At 38.0% G+C, this 17482-nt stretch overlaps 2 protein-coding genes across 4 annotated transcripts in view; one reads left to right on the forward strand and one right to left on the reverse strand.

Annotated features, from left to right (window-relative positions):
• Window positions 1-3265, forward strand: part of fanca (FA complementation group A) — a 112136-nt gene extending 108871 nt beyond the window's left edge. Inside the window, exons 43-44 of the mRNA XM_041191757.1 lie at window positions 437-526; window positions 2570-3265. Of these exons, the coding sequence (XP_041047691.1) occupies window positions 437-526; window positions 2570-2680 (201 nt within the window). The 3' untranslated portion in view covers window positions 2681-3265. The remainder of the gene's footprint in view (window positions 1-436; window positions 527-2569) is intronic.
• Window positions 3266-3326: 61 nt separating this feature from the next.
• The window catches only part of znf276 (zinc finger protein 276), a 38680-nt gene continuing 24524 nt past the window's right edge, over window positions 3327-17482 (reverse strand). For all 3 annotated transcript variants that reach the window (XM_041191759.1, XM_041191758.1, XM_041191760.1), the window contains exons 7-11: window positions 15988-16077; window positions 15128-15203; window positions 10947-11064; window positions 7237-7336; window positions 3327-5414 (exon numbers count right to left, since the gene is read on the reverse strand). In XM_041191759.1, coding sequence (XP_041047693.1) covers window positions 5156-5414; window positions 7237-7336; window positions 10947-11064; window positions 15128-15203; window positions 15988-16077 — 643 coding nt within the window. In that variant the 3' untranslated portion in view covers window positions 3327-5155. The remainder of the gene's footprint in view (window positions 5415-7236; window positions 7337-10946; window positions 11065-15127; window positions 15204-15987; window positions 16078-17482) is intronic.

Raw genomic sequence — 17482 nt, forward strand, 5'->3', positions numbered from 1 at the left:
ACTGCTTGACAGGTGATTGCCAACTTCTTGGAAGTCACTTTGCCTTTTATTTCACTTGGTCTTCAGCTGCACTTTCCTGCTGACAGCCTCCACCAGGCATGGGAGCAGCTTATGTTACTCCAACTTGCAGCTGTGATGAACAGCGAGAGAGCCAGCAATGCCAACAGCAGCCAACTGTATTCCAAAGCAATCATAAGTGTGATTTCTGCTGTGAATTATTTTGCCACTATGCAGTTAGGTGTTCATTTCTAGACAAAGGCTTGGTTCCTTTTTTTGGCATTAGGAGCTTGAGTGCCAAAATAAAGTAGCTGTTTTATTTCACTTGGTAACAAAATGTTGTAATTCAGGTAAGGAAATATGCAGGGGGAAATAAATCTGAATAAAGCTATTAATTGTAATGTTATCATGAAGAAATAAACTTTGCTTCTGTTTCCAGCCTGACCCTTTGGGATTAATAACACGAGGGCGTCAGTTCCTCCTTCGCACAATTCCACAATGTCCTGTTCAGAACATTTCACAGAACAGGGTAAGAGCTTCTCGTAAAATTAATTGCAGTGCAGTTAATAATTTCATGGTTAGTCACAAACTTCTATATATACACACCCTTATTTCACTTGGTTATTACCAGTTATTTTACCTTAAATACTGACTGTAAGAAGTTTGGCATCTGTGAGAAAACATGGAACAAGCAAGGAAAAAACAGCTACCATGTTAGCAATGTGGTATTGCTAAAGTGCACCAACTGGACCTGAGAATAACATTTAGCACAAACTGTTGGCAACCATGACTGTTATATAATGAAAACAGAAAAAAATCATCTTTAAACATAACCTTTGGTTTAAATTTTAAACTTTTACATGTTTCGTTAACTTAAATTCTAACTTAAAATTTGACTAAGAACAGCCTGAGGCTTGCAGGAATGGATTATGGAACAGCCCTGTGCAAACCTGGTTAATAGTTTACAGTTTATTGTTCCAGTTTTCTTTGGATTTGTTTAGGCAAAATTTAATAGATCAACTAAAATAAAAATGCTGGTTTAGTGATGGAACACAACAGTTTTTAAATTGCTTGAAGTACCTACAATTTAAGAGCATCAAGGTACGAAGGAAAATTAGACATTTAATAACCAGATTAAAAACAAATTTAAAAATAGGTGGGAAAAGAAAAATATATTTTGATCTATCGTTTTATCTCCACCTTTTAGCCCATTTCGATCCCTTCCCCCCACCCTACCCCTACTAGGACCATCTGCTACTTGTTTGTCCTGCTTTCTACCCTTAATGTCACCAATAGCACATTCCTTAAATAATATCACCACCGTCAACACCCCTTTGTCCTTTTGTCCATGACATCTTTGGCAATCTCTTCTTTGCCTCCACCTATCACTGGCCCTCTACCTGTCCCACCCCCCTCAACCAGCTTATATTTCACCACATTTCTATATTTCTTTAGTTCTGATGAAGAGTCATTTGGACTCGAAACGTTAACTGTGTTCCTCTCTGCAGATGCTGTCAGACCTGCTGAGTTTTTCCAGCTATTTTTGTTTTTGTTGAAAACTTGTTACGCTACCTTGCATAAAAAGCCACTTAACTTGCATGTATGTGGAGCATCCTAAAGCATCTGACACAACAATATTTTGAAATGTTGAAGGCTGTTAGGTAATGAAGTGTAATCTGGTTATTAATTTGTTCCATCACTACACCAGCACTTTTATTTTAGTTGATCTATTAAATTTTGCACGAACAAATCCAAAGAAAACTGGAACAGAGTAATGAAGTGCAACAGCAAAATCTCATATCTCACAAGCGATCAAATCAATATTTTTTGGCAGTGTTGCTCAAGAAAGGTAAGTCTGAATAATGGCCAAGACACTGGAAGCTACTCTCCTGATATTGACAGGAATTATTTTATTCTCTACCCAAACCATAAGCTGAATCTGCATTGTTTTAATGCCTTAACCAAAGAACACATTTAATGATGCAGCACTTCTCCTATATGGTACAAAGTAGAGGAAAATAGGGTAGAGGGTAGGTCTCTGCCACCTTTTACTTCCCTGAGATTTACAGTTCTTTCAAGGTGAAGTAGATTGCCCGTGCCTGTGATAGATACAAGGATATAGTTAGTTGTTTACATGAGATGAGGACCTATTTATTTTTTTCTGTTCCAAGTTTCTCTCTGGTTCAGGAGACAGAAGCAAGCAGCAAACAAAGGCTTTAAAGAGAAGTCTCTTATTCCTTAACAACAGCTGCAGATCAGGGTTTGACAGTGGGGATCTTCTGGTAGTTGTTTTTTTGAGCAGGAAGCAGATGGCCCTGACTGTCATAGCTATTGCTGCCATGACAAGTGATCATCAGCAGTATACTGAGATTTGCACAAGGTTTCCCACAGATTTAAAAAACCATTGGTCTAAATTTTACAAGGTTCTGTTGCCAGCTTAAAGGCACAAGTGAAAAGTAGTTAAAATATTGTTACCCAATTTTTTTCTCAATGGCACCAGTAGCCACACATTTTGTAATGCGCACTTTACTAAACAGTGTAAGATTTAAAAGTAATGGTTTTCTTTTTTTAGCTACAGGCTGCTTGTAAGGACATTGATCCAGAGCTGAAAGCTGCAATTAATCATCATCATCAGCAGCCCTGCAATAGTGATGGACTGTACTCGGAACCAACTATTCTATAAAGAATAAGACGGACACAATTCAAATTTAACATGTTTGCAGTTTTACAAGATTGCTCCTCAAGGTGTTGAAAATGAGTAACCACTGGATGGATATATATTTCAGCATTCATACAAAAACAAAAAGCTTTCCATGTTTACTTGCCTGTGGCAATCAAAAGGTTTCTGGACTATAAATGGAATGATCTTTAAATTTGCATTACTCGCCAAAAGCATTGCAGAGTTTGAGCTTTATTAAAAAGTGAAGTCATGGTGATATTTTGAAATATGCAGAGAATTGGTTCAAAGTACTTTATGCAATAACATTAAAAAAGTAATTGGATGTTTTATTAAACATTGCCTCTCTAGAATTCAGTGGGCAGTTCCAACATTCCAGCCACATTATTCTTGTAAAACTAAAATGTCAATCTTGTTCCAGGAATCAACTTTGTCATCTAGTCTATTGCATAACTTGTGGTAACTAGCAGTATAGTCTGCAGAACTGTCTTTAGGCGTTATTTAATGAACAGGATCCGATTTTTCTCTGATCGTGAAAATTTGAGATGAAGGGACTGATTTTGGAGTTTTTATTTGGCTATGAACTGATTTAGTTCCTGGTGTGGATTTAAAATACAAATGATATTTCAAGAAACTTCATGCAACAAGGCAATGTAATCAACATTTTAATCATAAATATAAAACTACTGTGGTCTCACCAATAAGCTAGTTAGTACTGTTCATACAAGTACTTTGGTTAGTCAGATCATATCTTACAGAAAATGGTTTGTAATATCATTTCTATATATATGCCCTTTAGTTTTAGTCAGTTGCTGAATTAACTGGCTAAAGAAGTCAGAATAGACACCGATGTGTTCATGTTAAGCACATACCTCCTGTTGCACAAAATAATATTGTTTAATGTCAAACTTAAAAAATAAAATTTTAATTACCCATATTGACTGCCTGTGTGCTTTCCTAAGATTACCATAAAGTCACAGATTTATGATTTCTAGAACATATCACTAGTTGTCTTCAAATTGTTTAAAGTAGGCAAACTTAGCGCTGCAGAAGATACCATGTACTAATAGTATTTTCCAGGTTTTACAAATTAGTTCTCTGCCAATTCATTTTTCAATAAACAATTCTATTGAATTTGTTGTTACAGTCTATATTAGAAAATATCATTTATTATCCCTATTAGAATGTAACAGCATTAAATTAGATTTATTACTCCCATGTAGTATTGTGACTATAGAGAGGCTTTATATATTAGACTTCTACAAATTAAATATAAAAGTAACCTCCAAATCAGTTACATATATACACAACCACTCTAGGTTCTACAATGTAAACTGCTACACAAAACTGCTGAAACATATTTGCTGAGACTGCTAATTGGAAAGTTTTCTGCAAATGTGAAATGGTTGTATGAAGGCTGTATTTTAAGATTCATGAAAAAAATACTCGATATATGTTCTATTAAGTACTCCTTAAGCTCTCATTTACCACTGAAAATTGAGAAAGAGAAGGAAGGAGGGAGTTCTTGTAGGTGACATGGGAATTCCTGCACTGTTCAGATTGTTTACAATTTGGATCAGTTACTTTACAGAACTGTACTGACAAAATAGTTTCAGCTACATTCAATTACATTGTTTCTTCCACTTGCCCTCATTGAAGTTATAAAATTCAGTCACACAGGAATTTCCCTGCTCAGTTTTCAGGGGAAGGAGGAGAAACAACCAACCAGCCCAACCACCACAATAACTAAATGGTCCAAGCCTGAATGGCCAGTAACTAAGAATTGAAAACATAACTGTATATTTGGAGAGAGTTTAGAATCACCTGTGGTTTACATTTTTGGATACAAGAGTCCACATTCAAAAACAGATACTGGTATGATTCTTTTTGATATTTTCTCCTCCCTTTTCAATTCACTAATTATCGTTCAGTGTATTTGAGAGCTTCCACCCGCTTTGTAAAACATAAGAACCCCAATACTCAATAACCTAAGAAAATAGTCTTTATTCAAACTTAAATTGCATTCATTAAAGGGCCATCAGAAGCAATCAGCCAAACCACCTCATTACTCTCATTAAGCATTTAAAGCTGTATCATTGTAAATCTATATCACCGATACCAACAATGTTTTCATTCATCCCATTCAATCATCACAGTTCTTGTCTGTTTAACAGTGCTCACCAGCTACACAAGACTAATTATCAACATACAATGTGTTATGCAATCTTGAAATGTTTTTGGCACTTTTTTCAGAACGAATAGGTATGTGTAAGAAAGCTTCATACTTAAAAGGAAAGCCGTGTAACCAAGAAGTATCTCTAATATTTTTGTGATTAAGCCTTTATTTGCTTTTTGCCAAACCAGCAAAAAGTTGCACGGATTCATAAATTCTCTGTTCAGATGAAGAGCTTGCTGCCACTGAAGACAAAAGGTGCAAATTGGTATATCTTGTTCTTTTGACTCTGCCAGCGTAGCTGTACATTAACTGGGTTCCCACTCAATGAATGTTTCTGTGCTTAGCTGGTTTGGTTCCGTTTCAACACACTCAGCTGGTTTGCTTTTATCTGTGTTCTGGGTCAAGGGATGAACCATGGACATATGAACATTCAAATTGTGGGCTTTCTCAAACCTCTTTCCACATTGGTCACAAGCAAAATCAAGTTCAGCTTCTGCCTTGTGCTTAGTCATATGGTATTTCAGGGATGCCCTCTGTCTACACTGGAAACCACAAATTTCACACCTACAGGCAGAAGGGAAAAAAGAAACCATATTAGACTCCTGAAAAGAAATGTAGCTGTTCTTTAGATGTTACTGTCACCAATCCTGCTGGAAACCATTACATTACTATTCTTGGTCCTCCTCACATAATTTAGAGTCATAGAGGTCTCCAGCACAGAAAAAGGCCCTTTGGCCCATCAAGTCTGCGCCGGTCAAACAAGTGCCTAACTATTCTAATCCCATTTTCCAGCACTAGGCCCATAGCCTTGTATGCCATTGGCATCGCAAGTGCACATCCAAATATTTCTTAAATGTTATGAGGGTTTCTGCCTCTACCACCCTTTAAGGCAGTGAGTTCCAGATTCCCACCACCCTCACATCCCCTCTAAACCTCCTGCCCCTTACCTTAAATCTATGCCCCCTGGTTATTGATCCCTCCACCAAGGGGAAAAGTTCCTTCCTGTCTACCCTATCTATGCCCCTCATAATTTTATGCCCCTCATAATTTTATACACCTCAATCATGTCCCCCCTCAATATCCTCCACTCCAGGGAAAATAACCTCAGTCGAACCAATCTCTCCACATAACTAAAACTCTCCAGTCCAGGCGCCATCCTGGTAAATCTCTGCACTCTCTCTAGTGCAATCACATCCTTCCAATAATAGATTCCAGAACTACATGCAATATTCCAGCTGTGGCCTAACCAGCGTTTTATACAGTTCCGGCATTATCTCCCTGTTCTTGTATTCTATGCCTCAGCTAATAAAGGCAAGTATCCCATATGCCTTCCTAACCACCTTATCCACCTGTTCTTCTAGCTTAAGGGATCAGTGGACATGCACACCAAGGTCCCTCTGATCCTCGGTACTTCCCAGGATCCTACCATTCATTGTGTATTCCCGTGCTTTGTTTGTCCTGCCCAAGTGCATCACCTCACACTTATCCGGATTAAGTTCCATTTGCCATGATCAGCTCATCTGACCAGCCTGTCGATATCCTCCAGACAATTGTTGAAGCTGTTCCATGGTGACAGGTTCTATAATGTTTTCACAACCTCAGGATGGTTCCTTCATTTATAAATTAATGCTCACTCTTAGCTCCTCCAAAACAACTAGTTTACTTATTGTACTCCATCCTCTTTGGTCCTGTCGCTGCTACTGTTATCTGGAACCCCTATTCCAAATCTTTCCACTTTACCTTTTTCCTTTCCACTTTCAAAATCATTATCAACTCTTCAGCCTTCTTTCCCCAATTCCTACCTATAATATTCCATGTATCACAAGGGATTGAGGGCAAAATTATCTGTGGCCTGGCACAAATTAGTTTCAGTAACTGAGAAACTGATTGGGGGAATTGCCTACAAATTTTTGGTAAAATATCTACTGTATCCATGGTCCTACCAATGGAGCAAGGTCTTGGAAATGTCTCCCATAAACATAAGTAGTTTCTGTAATTCTCTCTTGATTAAAATATCAAAAATGTTCTTTTTCTTGTGCTTTCTGATGGCTCGCAACCAATGTTCAATGCAGTGGGTGGTGCATTACCTAATATTTTCCTTGCTGCATGTTATCTACCAAGTTTACAAGATCTATCCCATCAAAATATCAGTGCAATATGAATATTTTACACCTACTCTAATAAGCATCATCCTGCTTCCTCTACCCAGCTTGGAAGATTCTTTCAGGTATTGATCAGTCTGTGCAAAGAACATCTACTGAAATCAGACCTGAACTTACCCCTTTACCAGTTTTTACCATGGCCAATTATCTAATTATTTTCCTAGTTTGTGTAGAAAAACAGGAAAAAAAAACTATAAATGTTCTGAATTCCATTGGAAGCTTACTGTAGAGGTTTTGCTCCAGAATGGCGCATTTGATGAACTGATAGGTGCTTCCTTTGTTTGAAAGTTTGTCCACATTCATCACAAATGTAGTTTCTTTCTTCTGAAAAGTGAAAAAATATATTCAGCATAGATTTGAAACCACAACCCAGGGTGTAACAAGCAGAGTCCTCAGGTGTATACTTATTTTAATAAAAATAAAAAGGCAGATGTAAAGTGTGCAAATATTTTTAAGACAACACTGGAACACTATCAATTGACTAATTTCCACACAAGTTTTATGATGCAAGTGTGATTATTCTATTCATTAAGATCACAGATCATGCATACTGATTTGCATTCATATGACACCTTTAATGTAGTAAACATTTCAAGTTCCTTCACAAATTGGACAGACATTGCACAATGGAGTAATAGGTGAGGTGGCATATTTTAACTCCCTGAGGACTGGCCTTAATCTATCTTTACTATACAGATAAATGATTTGATTAAGGAGGCCATTTGGCCCATTTAATTAATTCACCCATAGAAACCCAACATATCTACTGCCTCATGATTTGAGTTGTTGCCTCCACTACCCAACTCAGGGTTGTGGAGACAACTTGAGTTGCTACAAGTACTCCAACTCAGAAGATCCTTTGATGCAGGGCACTTAGCAAAATTTATGGCAATCAGGCAGAGTCAACATGGTTTTGTGAACGGGAAATCATGTTTAACCAATTTATTGGAGTTCTTTGAAGGAGTCACACGTGCTGTGGATAAAGGTGGATGTACTGTACTTAGATTTCCAGAACTCATTTTATAAGGTGCCACGCAAAGATTATTGTGGAGAATAAAAACTTATGGTGTAGGGGGTAACATATTGGCATGGACAGAAGATTGGCTAGCTAACAGGAAACAGAGGGTAGCCATAAATGGATCTTTTTCTGGTTGGGGGGGGATGTAACAAGTGGTGTACCACAGGGATCAATGTTGGTCCCTCAACTTTTTACAATTTATATAAATGACTTGGATGAAGGATCGAAGGTATGGTTGCTAAATTTACTGATGACACAAAGATAGGTAGGAAAGTAAGTTGTGAAGAGGTTAAATGTGTGAGCAAAGATCTGGCAAATGTGAAATTGTCCATTTTAGCAGAAAAAAAAAAGCATATTATCTAAATGGTGAGAAATTGCAGAGCTCTGAGGTTCAGAGGGATCTGGGTGTCCTAGTACATAGGTACAGCAAGTGATTAGGAAAGCTAATACAACGTTATTATTTATTGAGAGGAATTGAATATGCTTCAGTTGTACAAGACACTGGTGAGAACACATCTGGAATACTGTACAGTACTGGTCTCCTTATTTAAGGAAGGATGTAAATGTATTAGCAGTTCAGAGGAGGTTCTGATGAAGAATCATATGGATTCAAAACATTAACTCTGTCTTCCTCTCCACAGATGCTGTCAGACCTGCTGAGTTTTTCTAGCAGTTCTTGTTTCAGATTTCTAGCATCCTCAGTATGTTATCTCAGAAGATCCTTTTATGTAAAAAATAAAAATAAAAACAAAAAAACTGCGGATGCTGGAAATCCAAAACAAAAACAGAATTACCTGGAAAAACTCAGCAGGTCTGGCAGCATCGGCGGAGAAGAAAAGAGTTGACGTTTCGAGTCCTCATGACCCTTCGACAGAACTTGAGTTCGAGTCCGGGAAAGAGCTGAAATATAAGCTGGTTTAAGGTGTGTGTGTGGGGGGCGGAGAGATAGAGAGACAGAGAGGTGGAGGGGGTTGGTGTGGTTGTAGCGACCGAGTTTTTACGTGGCTCGTCCACGTTGTGTCTTAACTCCAGGAAACCACAGCCAGGGGCGGTGAAAAAGTCACCGCCAAGGGCCGCAGATCGGGTGGAAACGGAGCTCGAGGTCACTTGGTCTTGATTTTCAGCCCGAATTTAAAATTTGGCAAGCGTGGATGTTTGCCACTTAGGTAGCGATGAAACCAGGAAGCCGGTCACAAAGTTAGTGGTCCGAAGACCTACCCTGAATTACATCATCTGATGTGTGTTACTTTATTAATTACTTATTTACATTAACAAAGGAAAAAGCCGTAATTAAGTTAACATAACTGTAACCAACCTTAAGTAACACTAACAAATGGTTAAACAGAGTAGAATAACTAATCAACGTGCCAGACAATTCTTAGGTTTATTTAACCCCTATTTACAAACAATCCACCTTACCCGCCCACCGGGGATCAGGCGTTAGGCCTCCCACCCTGGAGATATACAATACCCATCTCGTGCGGCCTCTCCGTCCTCCGTCTTGGGTCTTGTGACATCTCTACGGGTGGTCTTTGTGAGACAATTCTCTGACTACTGGTCTCCGAAGATCTGTAAAAGTTCCAATGTCAGAGATATTGTAAGTCTTGAAGCAAGCTGGGCGAAGGATTTGTACTTATCGATCTTCAGGAATCGCATGAGGCTGTTGTTCAGGTCGAGCCACTTGCCACGAGCTCCCATAACGAATCCGAAGTATCGTACTGACTTGCCGCCAGTCAGTTTCAGTATCTCCTCCTCAAGGTGTTTGTACTTGCGTTCTTTTTCGGCCCATGCTTTCTCCAGAGACTTGTTGTTGTCTTCGAAACGCACTGTCACATCCACCACCGCGACTACTTCGTCCTTGACGAGAACAAGATCGGGCTTCCACAGGGACCCGTCCTTTCCGAAGAGCCTCGGTTCTAGGTGTGATGTCCAGCCGTATTTTGCGATAAACTGTTGTAAGCGGTCCAGTATTTTGTTGTGCCTTTTGATCCTTGCATTCTTTACGAACGGGCAGTTGCCGGAGATGTGAGCCAGTGACTCGAAGGGGGCCTCACATCTCCTGCAGGATTTGTTGTGGTGAACTCTGCCTCTGTTTAAGGTACATCTCGTCGGGTAGAGATTGCACCGTAGTAGAAAACTGTTTATTAGTCTGGATTGTTTGATATTGAAACAGGTTCTTGTCCAGGAATTAGAGGCATAGTCATTTCCGTAATACTCGATGCCGATTCCTTGGCATTGGAGTTTGGTCCACTTCCGGTATTCCACCTCCCTCCAAGCCGCGTATCTGTTGATGGGTTTGGGCCTGGACGTTTGGGTGATATCCGTCCATCCCATTGCGATGTATTGGTCAATCTATATGAGCAACTGCTGATATTTATACTAAACTTGCCCTTTTACTAATTTATACCTTGTCCTGTTATCTACTTTGCCAAGTTTGTGTGTAGAAGACAGGTAAAAGTAAAACGACAGTATTAATTGGTTAAGTCAACATATGTGGTGTAAGATACTTACATTTATGATGGTATCGTAAATGCTCAAAAAGATGGGTCCAATTCAGAAATAAAACATTATATACACCTGGAATTTCCAACCATGTCCCTGGGATTTCCAGCAACCTTCACCAAAGTTATGCTGGTAGATCAAGAACACCCCTGAGGAATTTTTGCTCTACAAGCTTCAACATATAGATAGTAACAATTTGATTTTAACTGCAGTGCATCAGTAATCTATTGAACTTGGCACAAGACCCAACCAGACGTTCAGTTGGCATTTAAATGGACCAGTTTTAACCTGTTTCCAGTCCACCAGATTGCAGAACATGCTCATCACACATTAGTATCTGAGATGTGAGAGGGAATATGATGGCAATATAACAAAAGCTTATATAATGCTACTTTTGATAGGTCACTTACTTACCTGTGTGAATGAGTTTTACATGGCGTTGCAGGTAGCGATCAATCAAAAATACTTTGTTACATCCTGGGTGGGGGCAGGGTCGCTCACGCACCTCTTCATGATGTTCCTTTATATGTTTCTGAAACAAAAAAAATCAATTTACTTGTTAGAAATAGTCTTAATGAGGTTAATATTTCATCCATAGGTCATATAATTGCGCAAAGACAGGTCAGAAGATTGGACAGAATATTAAGAATAGCAAAGGTTGACAAAGAGATTAATAAGAAGGGAAAAATTAAGTATGAGAGAAAGCTAGCTGGAAATATAAACACATATAGAGTTTCTATAGATGTTTAAATAAGAAGACAGTTAATAACATGAGTTTTGGTCCCATAGAAAGTGAGTTTGGGGAATTAGAATGGAAAATAAGGAGATGACAGATGAATTGAACAGGTATTTTGCAATGGTCTTCACTACAGAGAATACAAGTAACATCCCAGAAGTTGCTGTAAATCGGGAATTGGAAGGATGGGAGGAACTCAGGAAAATTACAATCACCAGGGAAGTGGTACTTAGCAAATTGTTGGAGCTGTGGGCTGACAGATCCCCAGATCGTGATGGACTTCATCCTAGGGTCTTAAAGGAAGTGGCTAGTGAGATAGTTGACGCATTAGTTTTAATTTTCGAAAATTTCCTTTATTCAGGGAAGCTGCTATTAGATTGAAAAATAGCAAATATAACTCCTTTATTCAAAAGGAGAGGGAAACAGAAAGCAGGAAACTACAGACTAGTTAGCTTCCCATCTGTCATAGCAAAAATGTTGGAAGCTATTATTAAAGATGTTCTAGCAGGGCTCTTAGCACAATTCAAGGTAATCAGGCAGAGTCAACATGGTTTATTGAAGGGGAAATCATGTTTAACCAATTTATTGGAGTTCTTTGAAGGAGTCACATGTGCTGTGGATAAAGATGGATGTACTGTACTTAGATTTCCAGAAGCCATTTTATAAGGAGCCACATCAAAGGTTATTGTGGAAAATAAAAACCTATGGTGTAGGGGGGTAACATATTGGCATGGACAGAAGATTGGCTAGCTAACAGGAAACAGAGGGTAGCCATAAATGGGTCTTTTTCTGGTTGGGGGATGTAACTAGTTGTGTACCACAGGGATCAGTGGTACACGACTTGGTCCCTCAACTTTTTACAATTTATATAAATGACTTGGATGAAGGGATCAAAGGTATGGTTGCTAAATTTGCTGATGACACAAAGATAGGTAGGAAAGTAAGTTGTGAAGAGATTAAATGTGTGAGCAAAGATCTGGCAAATGTGGGCAAATATGAAATTGTCCATTTTGGCAGAAAAAAAGCATATGATCTAAATGGTGAGAAATTGCAGAGCTCTGAGGTTCAGAGGGATCTGGGTGTCCTAGTATGTAGGTACAGCAAGTGATTAGGAGAGCTTATAGAATGTTATCATTTATTGAGAGGGGAATTGAATATGCTTCAGTTGACAGGACACTGGCGAGACCACATCTGGAATATTGTGTACAGTATTGGTCTCCTTACTTAAGGAAGGATGTAAATGCATAAGCAGTTCAGAGGAGGTTTACTGAACTAATACCAGGAATGGGCAGGTTATTCTGTGAGGAAATATTGGACAAGCTAGGCTTATATCCACTGTAGTTTAAAAGAGTAAAAGGCGACTTGATTGAAACGCACAAGATCCTGGGGGGTCTTGACAGGGTTGATGTGGAAAGGATATTTCCTCTTGTGGGAGAATCTAGAACTAGGAGTCACTGTTTAATAAAATATGAGGTCGTCCATTTAAGGCAGAGATGAGGAGAAATCTTTTTTCTGAGGGTAGTGAGTTTTTGGATCATCCTTCCTCAAAAGGCAGTGGAAGCAAAGTCTTTGAATGTTTTCAAGGCAGAGGTAGATAGATTCTTGATAAACAAGGGGCGGAGGGTTACCAGGGGTGAAGGGTTACTGGGGGTAGGCAGAAACTTAGTTAGATCAGCCATGACCTTATTGAATGGCTCGAAGGTCTCAGTGACCTACCCATGCTTCTAGTTCATATGTTGAAATATCCTTTCGATAATAAATGCAATTCATGAGCTTCTAACTTTTCACTTCCTAAATTTGTCATGTTGTTTTGCTATTATCTTTAATCGCAGCCACAATATATTTGGTTCAGAGGACATGCATATGTTATACATCAAGTAACGTTAGTGTGGTAGTTATAAATTTCTGCTTTAAACTTAATACCTTCACCATAAATCCTTCACCATAAATCCTTGTGCAAGAATATTTTTAAAGCAGTTGTTAACAGCAATGTTGACACCAAATAAATGATTATCCGATCTCTGGTTTTAGGATTTTATTGTCCAATCAACAGTTGCCAGGTTTGTCAGATAAAAATCTTTGCATTTCAAATACTCTGAGATGTTATGAGATATGATAAAGTGCTATGTAAAAGCAAGTCTCTGTCATTTCGCCTGTGAAAAATGAGGTGTTATGGACCAAATACCATACAGTAGATGAGAAGAATTCTCCAACCCAATATATAGTTTTGACCAGAAGACCTAAAAGTAGCAAATTTAAAATTCAGTAGTAAATAAAAAATATTGCTGATTTTAGATTGAAGGGCCTACAGCCCTAGTAAATTAGTTTATATTCATTCTCTATTTTTGTTGCATTAAAAACAAGAAAGTACAACCCATAGGACTAGTAGGGTTTATTCTATGAATGAAGATATTTTCCACACAAGTTAATGACATGCTGTCAGCAAAGATGCGCAATAGATTCCATAACATCAAGCATCCATGTTTGCAACAAGTCATTAAGGGACCTTTCCTTTATTTGATACAATGCTCTACACTGGCCCTCCATCTTCAGACAGACTCACTTGTGTTGATTCTGCATGGCTTAATGATGCTAATGTACCAAACCAGCCACTATCTCCTTATTTGACTTGGTATCATATTTTGTTTTATAATGCTCTCATGAAATGCCTTGGGACCTTTTATTATGTTAAAAGTGCTATATAAATGAAACTAGTGTTCTAGTTGTTGTTGCTATTCTAGTTTCACAAGTAGAAACATTAAAAAGAATATACTTATGAGAAGTCCTCATTCTAATATTTGTATACGTTGCAGGAAAACATCCATAAGTTGTCACTTAACGACGAATTGCACTGTGCAAATTCTGTTAAAAATTCATTGATGGAAAAGACCAGAAGAGGCCATAAAAGCCAAGCTGGAGCAGCAACATCTTTTGGTTACATGCCACAACATGCTTAGTCATTCTTGCTCCCAGCACATCCCATGTAAATTGAACAGAATCTTGAAGGATCTGTATGATCTTTTGAGTTCTGCTTTGAAGACTTTTGTAAGCAAGGATAAACACCCTTCTGAATTTTGTCTCTCCTGGCCCAGAAGAAAAAGTTATGAAAGCATAACACTCAGGAAATGTGGAGAACAGGCAGTATGATCTCTCACCATTTGCATTTTATTCTTGTGATCCTTCAGGCTCAACAGGAACATGTACAGTGAATTGTCTAAAGTACATTCTACACTGTTCTCAGTCGTCAAACCCACGTAATTGCAGTAACAATGTAAGATGAATTCCACCAATACACTCACAATGGTTCTGAATCTGATTGACCACTACCTGGGGAAGGTTTCCGCTATAGCCAGCAATTAGGTCAAAATCAGCCAAACCAGCATAAAAGACAGAGGGATTTCAAGTGCAAATTGAATTACGGTGATCTTTTATGCGGATTAAAAAAATATTGCACAGGAAGATGGCCTGCTCACAAAACTGGTCATGCTTCAGATCAAATTAATGAACTTGTGAGTTTCTGCCAATTGCACCTGTTTGCAGCCGCACGAGGAGGCTCTTCAAATTAATTTGAGCTTTTCTTTTAAGCTGCAAAGGCACTAGTAGGCATGTTTTAAGAATTTTTAAATATTAAACATTTAACTTACTAAGAAACTAACTAGTGTACAACAATGCCCAAAGTGGAAACTCCTTCTCCCCACTGTCCATAAAGTCAATTTGAAATAAATCCTAATATTATATTGTGGGAGAGGATTTACTGTAGACCATGTCTCCTGCCAATGCAAGATGGCCACCGATATCCGTCTGTGCACACGCACTTGTCAATATGCACTTGACCAATTTGTCTTGAGCATAATTTTACCTTTAGTCCATCAGCTCCTCTGTAAATGGCACAGCAGCCCTTGTACTGACAGCGGTACATGGTAGGAAAGTCTTCTCTGAAAAACACCAAATGTATGTTATAGGGTCATATTTTGTTTTATAATGCTTACATGAAATGCCTTGGGATCTTTTGTTATGTTAAAAGTGCTATATAAATGAAACTAGTGTTCTAGTTGTTGTTGCTGTTATATGCATTATGCATTCAATAGCCATACTGAGTAACATCCAGGCCTCTTTTATTCCAAAGAATTACCAACCTCAGTCAAAACTGACTTGGAGGATTTCCCGCATTTTTGTTTCAGTCGTTATTTCAAACGACATTATGATGCTTTGTGTTACGAGGCATGCATTATATTGAAATAATCCTGTAACTATTAGCTAACTTTCTGTTTATACTGGCTGCCCCTGTTAGAATTTAGCAAATATTTAAAGCCTCTTTCTTGATTTATCTTTTTTCTTCATCAATGCATGATGCTGCTTAGTTATTAACAGGAGGCAAATGAGGGTAAACATCCAAAAAATAGAAAGCTAGGTACTTTGAAGATAAATATTTAGTGACTCAACAATGAGCAACTTGAATGCATCTTTCAGAATTATTAACTCTACATTGTTACCATAACAGACTAAAATAAACTAAGCCTCAGAGAATTAATAAAATCTTATTTAATATCATAAATTACTTCAAGCAAATCAATTCCTAGCCTAATCCAACCACACCCCAGCCAAATTACAAGTATCTTTCAAGTTGTACTGCTTTTGATGCCTAAAAAAAAAGAAAATTGCATTGAAACAGAACATCATTTAACCACCTTCATTCTCCAGAAGAATTACCATTAGTACCTTTCAGAGTTTGACTTTGGTTTTCGTCCACGCTTTTGTCCGGGTGTTTTCTTCACATCCTTACTATCGCATTTCTTAGTTGGTACTTTACTGAAAAGAAAAAAAAAACTAAATAAACTACCTAACAATTACTATTTAACTGTTCCAAACTGAGTTTGAAAAGGTTAAAAATTGAAGAAAACGGTGATGATGTAAAGGCTGTCATCTGTGTATTTCTTGTCTATTTACAGAGGGGAAACTGATTTTTATGTCTAATCCCTTTTTTAAAGCAAAGTTTTCAACCATGAATCTGAAAGTTGTGGCATCAGAATCATTGCAGACAAACATAAAAGAATTCAGCCACTGCAGAGTTATCTTCAGACCATGAGAAAATCAAGTCAGTAACTGTTGACAATAACCGACTGTGATGTTGTACCTTCCAATTTATACTCTGAAGATAGCAAAGTTCAGCCACAAATATTCAGCTCCTTGTTTTGATAATGATATTCAATTTAAACTATGGGTGGCAAAAGTAAATGGAAATTCTGCAACAGGAATGGAAATTCTTAAGGAATCTTAGTCCAACTGATGTTATTGCCAAATTCAGTTTCTAATAAAGACCCAGTTATGTAATATGGTATTTGTCGCTTCATTTGTCATCTTCGGGAGAAAATCCATTGCCTACTCCAGCACTGTCCAAAAGATGCAGTCCTGTTAAGCCTACTGACCTTGTCCAGTTTTAAAACGTTCTTACACTTTTAACACATTAGGACATAAAAACTATAAGCTCTTACACAATTACAAAGATAGAATTTCAATCTAATAAAAACTTAACCAAATTACAAACTAAGTTATAGCAAAATAAATCCAGAAACTGCCATTAATTCTGTGGAACCACAGAATTAATTTTTAGAATAATGGAGAGTTTACGGCGCAGAAAGAGGCCACTTGGCCCTTCGGTCTTTGCCGCCTGAGAAACCAACCACCCAGCCTAATCTCGCTTTCCAGCACTTGGTCTGTAGTCCTGCAGGTTACAGTACTTCAGCTATCTTCTTCGCTATCAACCATGCAGCCAATTTTTGTGTCGTCTGCAAACTTCTTGATCATTTCCTCTACATTTGCATCCAAATCATGAATATATACCACAGAAAGCATGGGACCCAGTCCTGAGCCCTGCAGAGCCCCACTGAATTTTTGAAGAAACTATTTTCTTTAATTTGGTATTTTTCATAGTAGAATCACTAATATTTAATTCTATCAATAATACGCCAAATAAAATATTTATTATGAGCAGACTGTCACCATTTTAAATATGAGTGAGCTCAGTGTGCTCCTACCCTCCTGCAGAAGGCTCAATTTTCAACGCAATAACTGAAACAGTGACATCAACAGTAAGGTTAATTATTGTATCAATTACTCAGAGCCAGAATCATTGTGTAAGGCAAGGTCAGCTGAATTAGAGAAGTGTACAGTAGGGACTCTATAATTAAGTGATAAATACAGCTCTTAAGATTAG

The sequence above is a fragment of the Carcharodon carcharias genome, chromosome 7, assembly GCF_017639515.1.
Source record: "Carcharodon carcharias isolate sCarCar2 chromosome 7, sCarCar2.pri, whole genome shotgun sequence".
In the NCBI taxonomy this organism is placed as follows: Eukaryota; Metazoa; Chordata; class Chondrichthyes; order Lamniformes; family Lamnidae; genus Carcharodon; species Carcharodon carcharias.